The 16,141-nt window shown below is 43.7% G+C and overlaps 1 protein-coding gene across 1 annotated transcript in view; it reads right to left on the bottom strand.

The window, feature by feature from the left end:
• Positions 1 to 16,141, bottom strand: part of LOC134338838 (scavenger receptor cysteine-rich type 1 protein M130-like) — an 83,014-nt gene that overhangs the window by 43,867 nt on the left and 23,006 nt on the right. Inside the window, exons 7-8 of the mRNA XM_063034973.1 lie at positions 6,368 to 6,682; positions 3,212 to 3,514 (exon numbers count right to left, since the gene is read on the bottom strand). Of these exons, the coding sequence (XP_062891043.1) occupies positions 3,212 to 3,514; positions 6,368 to 6,682 (618 nt within the window). The remainder of the gene's footprint in view (positions 1 to 3,211; positions 3,515 to 6,367; positions 6,683 to 16,141) is intronic.

The raw sequence follows: 16,141 nt of genomic DNA, 5'->3' as shown, positions 1-16,141 counted from the left end.
GATTTGCAGGCAAAGATTGCTTTCTTTTTATACAGTCTGTAAGTCGAAGAAAGGAATACTAGGTTTCGTACTGGAGACAAATACATTAGAGGATTTCGAGATGTTCGGCAGGTACATGAACATGTTTAGAATGGGGGGATATGTGCATTGTGTGGCCAGAAGGGATTGATAGAGTTAGGCGTTTAATTGTTAGCTTAATTGGTTCCAGACAGAGTCGTGGTTCGAATGGCTTATTCGAGGGATATACTGTTACATAGAAACATAGAAAAATTACAGCACAATACCGTTCCTTCGGCCCACCATGCTTACCGAACGATACCTGTACTTACTTGAGAAATCACCTAAGGTTACCCATAGTCGTCTATTTTTTTTAAGTTGTACCTATCCAGGAGTCTCTTAAAAGTGTTACAAGGAGGCGGCTGGAGCGACTGGAGGCGGACCCAAGTGCAGGACACAGGCAGGTAGACAGACTTGGACTTGACTAGGAGCTCGGAACCAGGACTTGGACTTGACTTGGGACTCGGAACCAGGACTTAGGCTTGACTTGGGACTCGAAACCAGGACCTGGACTTGACTTGAACTCGGACAAGGAGCCGGGACTCTCACTTGAATCCGGACAAGGAGCCAGGACTCGGTCTCCGACAAGGTTCCGGGATCCCACTTGGATTGGGACAAGGAGCCGGGACTCCCACTTGGACACGGACGAGGAGCCTGTACTTGGATTTGGACTCGGACACGGAACAACAGATCAACGACAGTCCATTCGAGCAGCGGCAAACTGCCTGCCTACTCAGCTGGATACGAGACGACGAAATCCAAACCACGACAGTCCATTCGAACCTTGGCTTGGAGTAGTGGCAACGGCCAGCAAATCTCAGCTGGACATGGAAACGGCAGAATTCGTACCGTTTGCTCGGAGTGGCGACAAATGGCCGGCAACTCAGCTGGACATGAAAACGACCGAATCCACAAAGCACCCCGGGCACCGAAGCCACTTGGAGTCCCCAATGAACGGGGATCCGAATCGGGTACAACTGCACTTGCTCAGGTGACGGTCCAGCACCGAGTAGCTGTAAGCGGGTGCTTTCATGCTGCCGGCTCAGATGAGGAACAGGTGCCTTAATCAAGGTACCCGATGGACCACGGGGAAAAGATGATAACTTGAATGAGGAGCAATAGACCGGACCATGAGGAACAGACCCTATCGTATCGGCATCTGCCACCATCGCTGGCAGTCCATTCCACGCATTCAACACGCTTTGCGTAAAAAAACATACCCCTGACATCCCCTCTGTACCTACTTCCCAGCACCTTAAAACAGTGCCCTCCCGTGATAGCAATTTCTGCCCTGGGAAGAAGCCTCTGACTATTCACAAGATTAATGCCTCTCTTCATCTTATACACCTCTGTCAAGTCGCCTCTCATATTACGTTGCTCCAAGGAAAAAAGGCCAAGTTCACTCAACCTGCTCCCGGAAGGCATGCTCCCCAATCCAGGCAACAGCCTTGTAAATCTCCTCTGCACCCTTTCTATAGTTTCCACATCCTTCCTGTAGTGAGGTGACCAGAAATGAGCAGAGTACGCGAATTTGGGTCTGACCAGGGTCCTATGTAGCTGTAATATTACCTCCCGGCTCTTAAACTCAACCCACGGTTAATGAAGGCCAATGCATCTCATGCTTTCTTAACCACAGAGTCAACCTGCGCAGCAACTTTGAGAGTTCTATGGACCTTGACCCCAAGATCCCTCTGATCCTCCGCTCTGCCAAGAGTCTTACTATTAATACTATATTCTGCCATCATATTTGACCTACCAAAATGAACCAACTCACACTTATCTGGGTTGAACTACATCTGCCACTTCTGAGCCCAGTTTTCCATCCTATCGATGTCCCGCTGTAACCTCTGACAGCCCACCACACTAAACAGAACACCCCCTAGCCATTGTGTCATCAGCAAATTTACCAACCCATCCCTCCACTTCCTCATCCAATTCACTTATAAAAATAATGTTCTATCTGCTATGTTCTAATCTATTCTCGCATATAGGCCCAGAGGGTTAAGTTGGAATGATCAAGGATTGAGCAGGTCAGTGAAATACGTGAGGAATACGGAGCGTGTGGGAGAAATGCATGTGGACACAAGGCCAACGTGCAAGCTCCAAACCGCTCTGCCATGGATGTTCCCTTGCGGTTTTTTGCGCGGGAATTGTAACGGAAAATTCATTTGGTTATCGTATATACCAGCTACGATTTTACTGAACTCCGGGACCATCATTTAAGAAGCACTTGGATAGGTACATAGCGGGACCGATACGTGCACTTGGGATTAGATGGGCGGATGCCATGATCTGCACAGACTCGATGAACTAAAGATCCCGTATTCGTGCTCTATTGCTCTGTCAAAGAGGAACAAGAAGAGGCAGGCAATATAATGACATAGACCAAGTGTAGGTGGATGTGACTGCATTCGATTCACATTATGTCTGCGCGGGTGTCATTGACCAAAGATCTGTTTTTGTGCCCTACTGCTTCGTGTTATGTGATCTAAAAACATATAAGTCAATGATGGTTGTATCGTTAATAATTATTTAAAATTCCTCGTGAAAAAATCAAACAGGAAGAATCTTAGAAAAATATCTATGTTCATAGATTAATCAGTCGACTGGCATATGTGAATATTTCTTTTCCGTGATAAAACATTTAACACTTGCAGCGTAAAGACTATCGGTTCTGGACAGCATTGAGGGTCACGTGTTCTCTTTCTGTGGTGCACTGCTCGAGGTCAAATGTCCTCTACAGAATGCGCATCTTATCATCCTTTGATCAGAGTGTTTTATTTTCATATTTCTTACTCTAAGATATAATTGATGAGTCGATATTGTTTTAAGGATTAACATTGGCAAGGACCTGATCGTAGCCATGAAATGTGTAGACCAAAAAGTCTGCTTCAGAGTTGCAAGACTGATGACTCTCTGACCCTATAATTCTTTCCCACCTGCTCCCCAGATGCATCTGAAGACAACTCGTATTGTTCGACTAAAATATTCAGCCTCTTCCACATCACCCACAGTAGCAGCCGTGAACGAAATGAAAGGAAAAAAACTTGCAAAGAGATACTTAGAAGCTCTGGTACACTGATGACAAAGAAGCCAATGCAATTCTGAAACAGGATGGGGAGGAGAATTGAGCTGCATTGCCAGTATGCCTTACCCATAACGGTAATCTCCCTTGGTGTGCTGTTCGCGGACTGGAAGACGATCTCTGACACTTCTATTTGATAGTTGCACCAATAGGTACCTTCATGGGTCTGGTTAACATTGGAGATATTAAAAGTCACCACATTAAGTCTGTCGGTAATCTGCCTGGACAGGATCGGAGCTTCTTCTCCCTTCTTGTAGAGAAATGCTTTGGCATCTTTATAGAGATAGTGAACGCTGCATACAAACTCAATGGTGTCGCCTTTGAAGAAAACACCATTTTCCCTTACGTTAAAGTTCGGTTGTGGCGGTTCCGCTGTAAATTGAGGAATTAAAAATTAGTTTACCAGAGAAAAACAAAATCAACAGCAGTGCCGGTAATAAAACATAAAACAACCCATAGGCCTGTTCCTCTCTATGGCAACTACAGAGTTGCAAACGCGGATTTTGACACGAAGAGCTCGTTCTACCCTGTCTAGCCATTCTTGACTCTACGAATCAAACATTGTTATTATAAGATCTTGACACGATTTAAGGCCGCGAATGTGGCGAAACGGGAGGGTGCTGCAGATGCATTCAATTTCAAATGAAAGATGTACGTAATTCTTTTAATAGCATATTAAACAATGCGGTCAAGAAATTGTTAAATAGAAACAGATAATGCTGAAGGCACTTAGCCGGTGAGGCCCGAAACATCGACTCTTTGTTCCTTTTTATTGATGTTTTCTGACCTGCTGAATTCGTCCGGCATGATGTGCGTGTTACTTAGGTGATCTATGGGCGTCATTCCTATATTGGGGGGTGGGGGGGCATGACTCAGCAAATCTGCAATATAACTTCCCGACTCTTAACTTCAATGATTTAAATACACGCACCTCACGGCGTTTCCTCAAAGCGCAATCACCCTGGGAAGATTCTTTCGCTCAGCTGTAGACTTGCACCTCAATATCCCCCTGCAGATCAACTCTAAGCGTCTTGTCCCTACGCATTCATTCTCCAAAGTGCAACACTTCATAGTTTGCTGGATTGAGTTTAATTTCCCATTTTGCATCCCATATGCGCAACAGATATACATACTGCTCTAGCTTTGTCAATATTTTGCAATATTCCCAACAAAGTCATTCATTGTATCGTCTCATAACTCACGTACTCGTCCATCTACGATTTCATCCAGGTCACAGTGACAGGTCACCGTGGATTCTTCCCATCTTAGTCTTCTTGATGAGATTCCCATAAGGGACCATACGAAATGACTTACTAAAATCCATATAGACAACAGTCACAGCTCCACCTTCATCAGTTGCCTCCCCCACCATGTCCACCAAAATACATGAGGCAGTAAGACAGGATTTGCCCACACGAAGCAATTTTAGTTTGCCCAAGATTTATTAAATTCTCATTTATTTTAATCCATAGAATCCTGTCCGGTAGCATCCCTAGCAGTGTTATCGGACTCACTGGTCTATAGTTTCCAGGTTTATCTCTATTTCCCGTCCAGAATAATTGAACAATATTAACTGCTCGCTAGCTCTCCCGGGCTGGGACACGTAGCTAAATAGACACGAAAATCTTTGTCAAATCCCCAACATTTCTCAACATTTCTCAACATTTGCCTGTTTCAAAACTCCTGTGATATATCCCATCTGGCTCTAGGAACTTATGGAAACCACTTCTATCTCTTTGTCAATCTCAAAATACCCTAGTATATTAGAACTTTCCAAATGGATCCCCTTATCCTCTGCATTTTTCTCCTTGACTAAGCATCCATATTATTTCGGAACTCACGCATGTCGTCCACCTACAAGCACGGTTCCTTAATTAGCTGCTGTGTTCAAACCCTCTCCCTAATTATTGGCTTGTTCTTGAATGCCATAGTAATCACTTTTAAGAATGTTTATGTTTCCTATGCTCTTGAGTTTCATCTTAGTTTCTTAATAGTCCTCAAGAGTTTCGTTACCTGGTACCTTCCAAAACCTTCAATACGTTTCCCTTTTCATGGACAAAATTCTCGATGCATCTTGTCATCCACGGTTCTGCTGCCTTGCCACCATTGCCTTTCCTTACTGGAAAATACTTGTGAACTATTCCGTGCAATTGGTCTTTAAACACCCTTTACATGTGTATTTGCCCAAAGAAAAGGCTATTCCTAATTAATATTTGCTAATTCCTAGTTGATACTCCAGTAATTGGCACTACTCTAATTTAATACTATCAAGCAAGGCCCATATATATCCTTATCTATAATCGTTTAACGAGATAAGCCTAAGGATATCGCTAAGAAATGCACGAGGCCCTGTGGGCGATAGCGTTTAATCTGGGCAACCGTGATGTGTAGCATGCTGGGAGGTCAGTTCCAGTAAGCCTTTGTCATTCGAGAACAGTGCTATTGCCCTGGAAGTTTCTATGGGTACCCTCTGCAGACGCGCGCGAATCCTCTGGACATTCTACTGTCCTCCCATATGACAACCTCATGTAGTTCTGTGCTCTAATTAGTCCCTGGTGTGTAGGTGAGTGATAGAATCTGAATGGAGTTGATGTGATAGTGTGGAAATGAAACAGGATAATGTAGCATAATTCCACAGTTAATGACGGCGTGAAATCGGGAGGGTGGGGGGTTGGGGAAGTACCTGTTTATTCTTTGTGTTAAATGAATGTATGACCTAATCACACTTTCAAGGTTTACGTAGATTTACATGTTACGCTACGAAGCGAAATCATTCCGCCCATTATATACATACAGAGACCTGTTTATTAGATACGATAGTACATCTGCTCGAGAATGCAAACGCCTATCCAGCCAATCAATGGCAACAACGCAATGCATAAAAAAAACATGCAGTCATGGTCACTACGTTCTGTTCATTTCAGTCCAAGCTTCAAAATGGGGAAGGAATATGATCTTAGGGACTTTGACAGTAGAATGATTGTTAGTGCCAAATGGGGTTGTTAGAGTATCTGAGAAACTGCTGATCTGGGATGTTCAGGTATAACAGTCTCTAGTGCTTGCAGAGAATGGAGCGAAAATCAAAAGGCATAAGCAGCAGACAAGGTCAGGATTGGCCTTCAAGTCTGAAGTCGTGAAGTGGACATGCTCTTTAAAAGACCGTTGTTGTGCGTCGATCATCCGCAAGATTCCATTCTAACTGAGGCAATATATGTGGATTCTTACCTAAACAGGCGACACTTGCGCTTCCCGCTCTTCCGCAGGTAATGCCTTTACTCCATGCTCTTGCCGGACAAACCCATAGATGTTTCTCGGCGCCACCACACCTCACAACATTCATGAATATAGGTTCAGTGACTTCACCAACATACGTATTCGTTTTTCTGTTGGGAAATCCGCAGCCCAGTTGCCGGCAGACTACCTGCGCATCTATAATGTCCCAATTGTCGGCACAAACTGAACCCCATGTGTCGTTATAATAGACCTGGACTTTGCCCGAACAGTCGTTTTCACCATCAATCAATCGTATCTGTACGTCGTCTGTAAAGAAAATCACAACCACAAGTCACACTGGCGAATTAAATAATTATATTGTGCTGTTGCCATAAAGATTGGTCTGCAGCCAAAAGGTCGGATAATCATGAGCCTACTCTAACTTCCCACGTGTGGGCACGTGGCCAAATGGTTAAGGCACTGGACTAGCTACCTGAAGGTCGAGAATTCGAGCTCCAGCACTTAATCACAGATTGCTCTGCGAGGACACCGGTGCCAAGCTATATGGGTCCTAATGCCCTTCCCTTTGGTGTCGTGGAGAGGGGAGACTTGCAGCATGGGCAACTGCTGGTCTTCCATACAACCTTGTCCAGGCCTGTGCCCTGGAGAGTGAAGACTTTCCAGGCGCAGGTCCATGGTCTCGCAAGACTAACGGATGCCTTTAATTTACTTTACTCTAACTTCCAGTTCTCGGTTTAATTTGGTATGTAATATCCAATATTTGCCCATTTCAGTGGTTAGTAATCTGTAGGGTACAAGACTATGTCATGATGTTTCTCAAACCAACGCGATAAGGCTGTTCCTGAAAACAACCATTCTCCATAAGCACACCACACCTCGTTCTATCTTCCTCTCAGTGAAAATTGCTCCATTTAGTTCATTGTCGCATCGAGACTGACAATGAATATCATAGAGCCGTCGGTAAATAAGTGTATTTGCAATACAACAGGAAAATAAGAGAAGAAGTAGAATAATTGCCCTTTGATGTCTGTCTCGCCATGCAATATGATTAAGGCTAGCCTGCCCCGGCCTCAAATCCTTTAAAGCGTTACTTTCTTGTGTTGTTCAAGTTCCTGACCATTCAAATAACATATATTCCCATATTAAATATCCAAATAATGCAGCTTTCAGATTGATCTGGACTTACAGAATTTTAGAGATTCGCCACCTACTAGGAGAGACTCCTACGCCTCTCAATTTCAAATGAAAACCACATTATTTTGTGACAATATTCTCTCGTTCAATGCTCTCCACCGAGGAAAACGCTGTAACCTTTGTCTAGTCATGACCCACTAAGGTCACAAATATTTCATTAAGATTATCCTCCGCCTTCTAAACTTCAAATAACTCAACTCATCTTTCTCACTTAAGGATCCCATTTCCCAATCAATAGACAATAGGTGCAGGAGTAGGCCATTCGGTCCTTCGAGCCAGCACCGCCATTCACTGTGATCATGGCTGATCATCCACTATCAGTATCCAGTTCCTGCCTTATCCCCATAACCTTTGATTTCACTATCTTTAAGAGCTCTATCCGTCTCTTTTTTGAAAGCATCCAGAGACTTGGACTCCACAGCCTTCTGGGGCAGAACATTCCATATATCCACCACTCTCTGGGTGAAAAAGTTTTTCCTCAACTCTGTTCTAAATGGCCTACCCCTAATTCTTAAACTGTGGCCTCTGGTTCTGGACACACCCTTCAGCGGGAACATGCTTCCTGCTTCCAGCGTGTCCAATCCCTTAATAATCTTATATGTTTCAATAAGATCCCCTCTCAGCCTTCTAAATTCCAGAGTATACAAGCCCAGTCGCTCCAATCTTTCGACATGTGACAGTCTCGCCATCCCGGGAATTAACCTTGTGAACTTACGCTGCACTCCCTCAGTAGCAGGAATGTCCTTCCTCAAACTTGGAGACCAAAACTGCACACAGTACTCCAGGTGTGGTCTCACCAGGGCCTGTACAGCTGCAGAAGGACCTCTTTGCTCTTATACTCAATTCCCCTTGTTATGAAGGCTAGTATGCCATTTGCTTTCTTCACTGCCTCCTGTACTTGCACGCTTGCTTTCAGTGACTGATGTACAAGAACACCTAGATCTCGTCGTGCTTCCCCTTTTCCTAACTTGACTCCATTTAGATAATAATCTGCCTTCCCGTTCTTACCACCAAAGTGGATAAGCTCACATTTATCCACATTAAACTGCACCTGCCATGCATCTGCCCACTCACCCAGCCTGTCCAAGTCACCCTGCATTCTCATAATATCCTCCTCACATTTCGCACTGCCACCCAGCTTTGTGTCATCGGCACTTGCTCTTGCTAGTCACCTCTATCGTCCTAGGAGTTAGCTGATGGCTCTCCCTTGGATTTGTTACCAATAAATTTTCTTAAGGAAGGAAAAGGTAATTTTAGCTTTCATATCAAAAACACTAGAATATAAAAGCAAAGGTATAAAGCTGGGGCATTATAAGATATTGGTCAGACCACATTTAGAGTATTGAGGGTATTGAAATCTATTCAATATTGAAGGGCCTATATGCGGTGGAGGTGGAGCTGATATTCCCTATAGTGAAGGAAGCTAGAACCAGAGGGCACAGCCTCAGAATGGAAGGACGTCGCTTTAGAACAGAGACGAGGAGGAATTTCTTTATCCACCTGAGGGTGAACCTGTGTAAGTGATTGCCACAGAGGGCTGTGGAGGACAAGTGACTAGGTATATTTAAAGTGGAGGTTGATAGGTTCTTAATAAATAAGGCTGTCAAGGGGAATGGGAAGAAGGATGGAGCATGGGTTTGAGAGGGATAATAAATCAGCCACGATGGAATGGCGGAGGAGATTCAAGGGGTGGGGGCGGGGGGGAGCTAGTTCTCCTCATGTATCTTATGATCTTCTGTTCTTAAAAACGTGAAGTAAAATCGTTCATGACATTCGAAGCGTAACCTGGGTAAAACCACGTACATTGTAACAATGAGTCCTGGGGTTGAACTGAAACCCTTTTGCAAGAGATGTGAAACTGTTATTTACACTACTTCTTAATTCCGGAAAGTGTTTCTCCTTGGCGGTTCCTTAGCATATAAAGGCATATAAGGGCACACGACTCATTTGCAATTTTTTCTGTTTTAATACTAGTCTACCTCTTGATTCCACCAATGACTACACATGCCTTTACTTTTTCGAATTCAATCCATTTTTGAAAATACATCATTCAGTCACGAAACCTACTTATAACTGTCGTTGAAGTTCCTCATCTCGACACACAAGGACACTTCGTTGTTCTCACTGTCAAATACTCTACAACTGCATTAACGGAGCAAACGCTTTTCTGGGAAAGAACTTAACGCTAACATGAGGAAATCTGCAGATGCTGGAATTTCAAGCAACACACATAAAAGATGCTGGTGCATGCAGCAGGCCAGGCAGCATCAACGCAGCAGGCCTGCAACTTTTATGTGTGTTGCAAGAAATTAACGCTTTTGGGATGAAGTATTGAATTCAGAGGGTCACGAGGGAATGAAGATACTGGCATCTGAACCCACAAACAATCTGCTGGATGGTCCCATCTACCCTGAGATTAATTTCCTTGCGGGTCTTCAGAGCAGAATAACGAAATACAAATAGAATGGAAAACTACACACAAACCTAATGGGTAGAGGTCCGGCCGCGGTGACAGATCGAAGCTCTGCATCATGTTTGAGACTGGATGGCCACTATCAAAAAGAGAGGGGAAGTAGTAAGGCATATATCGGAGGTCACTCCTCCTCATTCCACCTATCAAATGGGATTCCTGCCACACTATTCCATCTCTCCCTTTAATACTGGCCGTCTCTCCTTTCCACTCTCAATCCTGACGCATGTGTTCCACCCGGAACGTCGACAATTCAGGGACCCTACATTGACTTATTTACGTATTCATTATTTAAAGCCCTCCGCTGATCGGGCTCGATGATGTATGTTGCTTCCCAGCTGACTCGATGATACGCAAGTTAGGGCAGTACGGTATTGAGGACAAGATGTTGCACATGCGGTAGGCTTCCCCTGCCCTCGCAACTGATGAACCCAAAGGAACGCCGGAGACCAATACAGCTTGGCGCCAATGCCGTCGCAGGAATTTCCAGTCAGTGTTGAACTCCACTTAGGACTGCCTTACTGACTCTATCTGCGGATTTTTACTCGGGATCTTTCTCGAAGATTTCCTCGTGAACGGATATATCACAAGGCGGCGGACGTTTAAGCTCAGTTTTCCTTCTCCTAAATGAGCTGTCAACCGCGGATGACGAGCCCTATCTGTCCTAAGCGATTGATTTTAAGGTACCGGTAGCCCGATGTTTACCGCTTCTCTTATCAGAAGAAGTAGCTCCATAGGGCTTAGTAGTTAAGCCATACGTAAAGGCCAGGAGTTGGAATTAGTTGTCCGAAACTATTTTCGAGGCAAAACACTGATAGCATTTAATAGGTATTAGTAGCTTATCCCCACTATCACCCCAGCAACAACAACCATAAGGGACTGAAAATAATAACAACAACAATAATAATAATAATAATTTTCTCAGCTCAAGCTGGTACTGACATAGACAAGCACGCTAATTCATCGATTGCTATGAACTTGCGGAATATTCTAATGGTGTTTAGTATTTTGTGGTTTTCTGGAGATTTACATAAATTATAATGTATAGGTCTACTCGTTAAATAGTATCGTTCACAGACTTTGGAATGATGCCAGTTATAGATACTAATGTTTGGACAATGCATATACTGTTCATGCACCTCATTGTTTCAAGTTCTTCTTTTATTCAACATGTTTCTGGTGTTTCCACTTATTGATTTCCTTTGGTTATGTGTGTTTGGAATGGCTATATCTTCTAACGACCTTTTCTTTGGCTTGTTTTTCCCATAATATCATATCTGGCCGCTTATTATCGGTTGTCCTACTCGAAATAATGCGTTGGTCGTAATACCACTTATAGGACTGTAACTGTAATACTGGATCAGACTTGCATTTATGCTAACAAATGTTCACTTCTTATGAGTTTGTACTTTAAATCAAGATTTTGTTAAATGATGTTTGCCGCTTGATTATGCCTGTGTAAGTAATCAGATTGAATTAAGATGTTGCAGGATTCTGCAATGTGTTAGATTGTTTCTAGCTTCTCTTGGCATTTCTGCATTATCGTTTCGAATTTCTTTGTCTTTTATTGTGTATTTTTGGTATTTTTGTGTGTGATCCACACGGTCCTGTATTGCCATAAGGAAACTTTCTGTGTCTGGAAAGAGATCTGTGACTCTGAGCCAGGCGTTCGTCGGTTCCAGGTCAACATCTAGTCTGCTGAGATCGTGCTGGTGTCTTCCATGGAGGATAATGTTGTCCCATTATTGAGCTTTTTTCTTCAATAGTGATAATTTCTTCATTTTTCTGGGTTGTGCATTCATTTCAGTTTAATGTGGTGCATGTCTTATCAGAATTGAAAATGTTCGTATCTAGTGCTGAATCCTATTTTCGTTGATGAAAATGTATTCTTGGAAGTTTTTCAGACTATAGTGTTATTTTTTATAACTATGATTTCTCTTCCTCCTTCTGTCCTACGTAGTGTCTATTTAAGTACGTTCAAGTCTACTGTGCATAGCGTTTCCTAAAATTTGTCATTGCAGTTCTATTTTTCTTTACAAATTTTCCAGATCACTTTCTGACCAAGATATCATGCCAAAAGTGTACCTTAATATGGGTATAGCGAAAGTGTTTAGGGCCCTTGTTATATTTTTACTATTGAGCTCTGCTTGGCAGATTTTTTTAAACCTTGAACTAGATTCTGTCGAACATTTTCGCTTTATCACACAACGATCTACTTTCTTTGCTTATTGATGTCCGAGATACATAAATGTTTCATATTCATTCACCGGTTGCGGTTCTGTTGGTATTCTATTACGTCTATTATTTTTTTTTTCTCAGCTCAGGCTGGCAAAACCTAAGGTATGGACGTAACCAAGCATGCCCATTTGTCAATTGTTAGAAACTTTCGAACTATTCCAGTGGTCTTTAGTGTTGTGGTTTTCTGAAGATTTAGATAGACATTAGTTGTTTAATGCTATTGTGTAATGCCTTTGGGATGACACCAGTTGTAAATATTACTATCCAGACAATGTATACTTTGTTCATGCTCCAGCGTCTTTCAATGTGCTCTTTTAATTCAGCATTATTTCTTGCGTCTTTCACCTATTCAGTAAGTTATGTGTGTTTTGAATGGCTCTATCTATTAAATAAGTTGGTCTTGCTTGTTCATCCTAGAAACATAGAAACATAGAAAATCTACAGCACAATACAGGGCCTTTGGCCCACAAAGTTGTACCGAACATGTCCCTACCTTAGAAATTACTAGCGTTACCCACAGCCCTCTATTTTTCTAAGCTCCATGTACCTATCCAAAGGCCTCTTAAAAGCCTCTGTCGTATCCGCCTCCACCACGGCTTCTGGTAGCCTATTCCACACACTCAATAGACAATAGACAATAGGTGCAGGAGTAGGCCATTCAGCCCTTCGAGCCAGCACCACCATTCACTGTGATCATGGCTGATTATCCACAATCAGTACCTTTTTCCTGCCTTCTCCCCATATCCCTTCACACAGCTATCTTTAAGAGCTCTATTTAACTCTTTTTTTTAAAGAACCCAGAGAATTGGCCTCCACTGCCTTCTGAGGCAGAGCATTCCACTCACCATTCTCTGCGTAAAAAACCTGCCCCTGACATCGCCCCTGTACCTACTCCCAAGCACTTTAAAACTGTGCCCTCTTGTGGCAGCCATTTCAGCCCTGGAAGCAGAGCAGAGAAGGAGATGTCTTCCTTTTTTAAAGAAAGGGGCTTCCCTTCCTCCACCATCTACTCTGCCGCATCTGCTCTCAGGATGAGGCTTTTCATTCCAGGACGAAGGAGATGTCTTCCTTTTTTGAAGAAAGGGGCTTCCCTTTCTCCACCATCTACGCATATCCCCCATTTCACGCACATCTGCTCTCACCCCATCCTCCCGCCACCCCAGTAGCGATAGGGTTCCCCTTGTCCTCACCTACCACCCCACCAGCCTCTAGGTCCAACATATAATTCTCCGTAACTTCCACCACCTCCAACGGGATCCCACCACCAAGCACATCTTTCCTTACCCCTCCCTTTCTGCTTTCCGCAGGGATCACTCCCTACGTGACTCCCTAGTTCATTCGGCCCCCTCCCATCCCTTTCCACCGATCTCCCGCCTGGCACTTCACCTTGTAAGCGGAACAAGTGCTACACCCGCCCTTACACTTCCTTCCTCACCACCATTCAGGTCCCCAGACAGTCCTTCCAGGTGAGAAGATACTTCACCTGTGAGTCAGCTGGAGTGATATATTGCGTCCGGAGCTCCCGGTGCGGCCTTCTATATATTGGTGAGACCCAACGCAGACTGCAGACCGTTTCGCTGAACACCTACGCTCTGTCCGCCAGAGAAAGCGGGATCTCCCAGTGGCCACACATTCTAGTTCCACGTCCCATTCCCATTCTGATGTGTCAATCCATGGTCTCCTCTACGGTTAAGATGAAGCCACACTCAGCTTGGAGGAACAATAGCTTATATTCCGTCTGGGTAGCCTCCAACATGATGGCATGAACATTGATTTCTGCAGCTTCCTTTAATGCCCCTCCTCCCCTTCTTAGCCCATCTTTTATTTATTTATTTATTCCCTCCTCTCTCTCTCTCTCTCTCTCTCTCTCTCTCTCTCTCTGTCCCTCTTACAATAACTCATTGCATGCTGTCCATCTTCCTTTGGTTCTCCCCTCCCTCTTTCTTTCTCCCTACGCCTTCCGTCCCGTGATCCTCTCCCTTCGCCAGCCTTGTATCCCTTTTGCCAACCAACTTTCCATCTGTTAGCTTTATCCCTCCCCCTCCTGTCTTCTCCTACCATTTCGGATCTCCCCTCCCCCTCCCACTTTCAAACCTCTTACTATCTCTTCTTTCAGTTAGTCCTGACGAAGGGTCTCGGGCGAAACGTCGACTGTACTTCATTCTATAGATGCTGCGTTCCACCAGCATTTTGTGTGTGTTGCTCAATATTCCTTTGTTCACCAGCACATCAAGCGCCTATCAACCATTGCCTTAAATAAACCAATGAGATGGATACCACAGCCGCCTGTAGCAAAAACAATCCGCAGATTCACCACCCTCTGGATGAAGAAATTTTCCTTATCTGCATTCTAAATCGACGTCGCTCTGTTATGATGCTCTGCCCTCTGTTCTTAAATTCTTTCGCCATAGGAAACGTCCACTGCCTTCCTCCTATCTTTGTATCGTCCACACACTTTCCAACAAAGCCATCAATTCGGTCATCTAAGTAATTGATATATAACATTTAATGGATCTGTCCCAACATAGACCGCCTATGAAATATTAAGTCACCGGCACAGTGAACCAGGAGAAGCTACATTTATTCCCGCTCTTTGCATCGTGCCCATCAGTTAATCTTCTATCCTTCTCGAGTCTTTCCTATAATACCATGGGCTCTTATCCTGTTAAGCAAGCTCATGTCAAGGGCCTTCTGAAAATTCAAGTACATAATAGCCACCGATTCTCCTTTGTCTATCCTGCCTGTTATTTCTTCAAAGAATACCAACAGATTTGTCAGGCAATATTTTCTATTACAGAAGCCATACTGACTTCGGCCGACTTTATCATGTCCCCCTATGTACTTCGAAACCAGATCGCTAACAATCTACTCCAACATCATCTCAACTACTAAGGTCAGACCAACTGGCCGATGATTTCATTTTTTCTGCCTTTCGCCTTTGTGGAGGAGTAGAGTGACATTTGCAATGTTGCACTCCTCCGGTACCATGCCGGAATAACACTAATGACTTCACGATATCTTATCTATCTCTTTCAAAATCCTGGGGTGTACACCATCTGGTCCTGTTGACCTAGTTACTTCAGACCTTTTAATTTCCTAAACACCCTGTGTTTATTAATGGCAACTTCACTCACTTCTTCCCCCTGATGCTCTCGAACTTCTGGCACACAGTTCATGTCTTCCACAGTTAAAACTGAAGCAAATTGGTTACTCAGTTCGTCAGTCATTTTCCTGTCCCCCATTACTACCTCTCCAGCATCACTTTCCTGTGGTCCGATATCTAGTCTCGTCTCTCTTTTGCACTTTATTTATCTGATAAAAAAGTTCTGGTACTCTCTTTGATATCATTGGATAGCTTAACTTCGCTTTCCATCTTTTCCTTCTTCGTGCGTTCTCAGTTCCCATCCGTTGGTTTTTAAAAGCTTCCCAAACCTCTAAAATCCCACTACTATTGCTGTATTATATATTTGGATTTTATATCGGCCTTGACTGCTCTTATCGCCATGGCTGCATCATCATGCCTTTAAGCATTTAATTGTCCTTGGGTTTCGTCTATCCTGCGCTTTCCGAATTGCTCCCAGAAAGTCCAACCCTTGTCATCCCTGCTAGTGTTTCCTTCCAATCAATTTTTGCCAGCTCCTCTCCTATGTCCCTCTAATTTCCCTAACTCCACTGTAATACTGGTACATCTGATTTTAGCTTCTCCTTCTCAAATTTCTTGATGAATTATGTCATATTATGATTACTGCTCCGAATGTGTTTATTTACATTTAAGCTTTCTAATCAATTCCGGTTCGTTCCACAACAGCCAATCCAGAATACCTAATCCTCTGGTGTGCTCTTCCACAAGCTGCTCCACAAAG

The sequence above is a fragment of the Mobula hypostoma genome, chromosome 28 (genome assembly GCF_963921235.1).
Source record: "Mobula hypostoma chromosome 28, sMobHyp1.1, whole genome shotgun sequence".
In the NCBI taxonomy this organism is placed as follows: domain Eukaryota; kingdom Metazoa; phylum Chordata; class Chondrichthyes; order Myliobatiformes; family Myliobatidae; genus Mobula; species Mobula hypostoma.
Note: the sequence above shows the minus strand (reverse complement) of the source record. Positions and strands in the feature narration are given on the sequence as shown.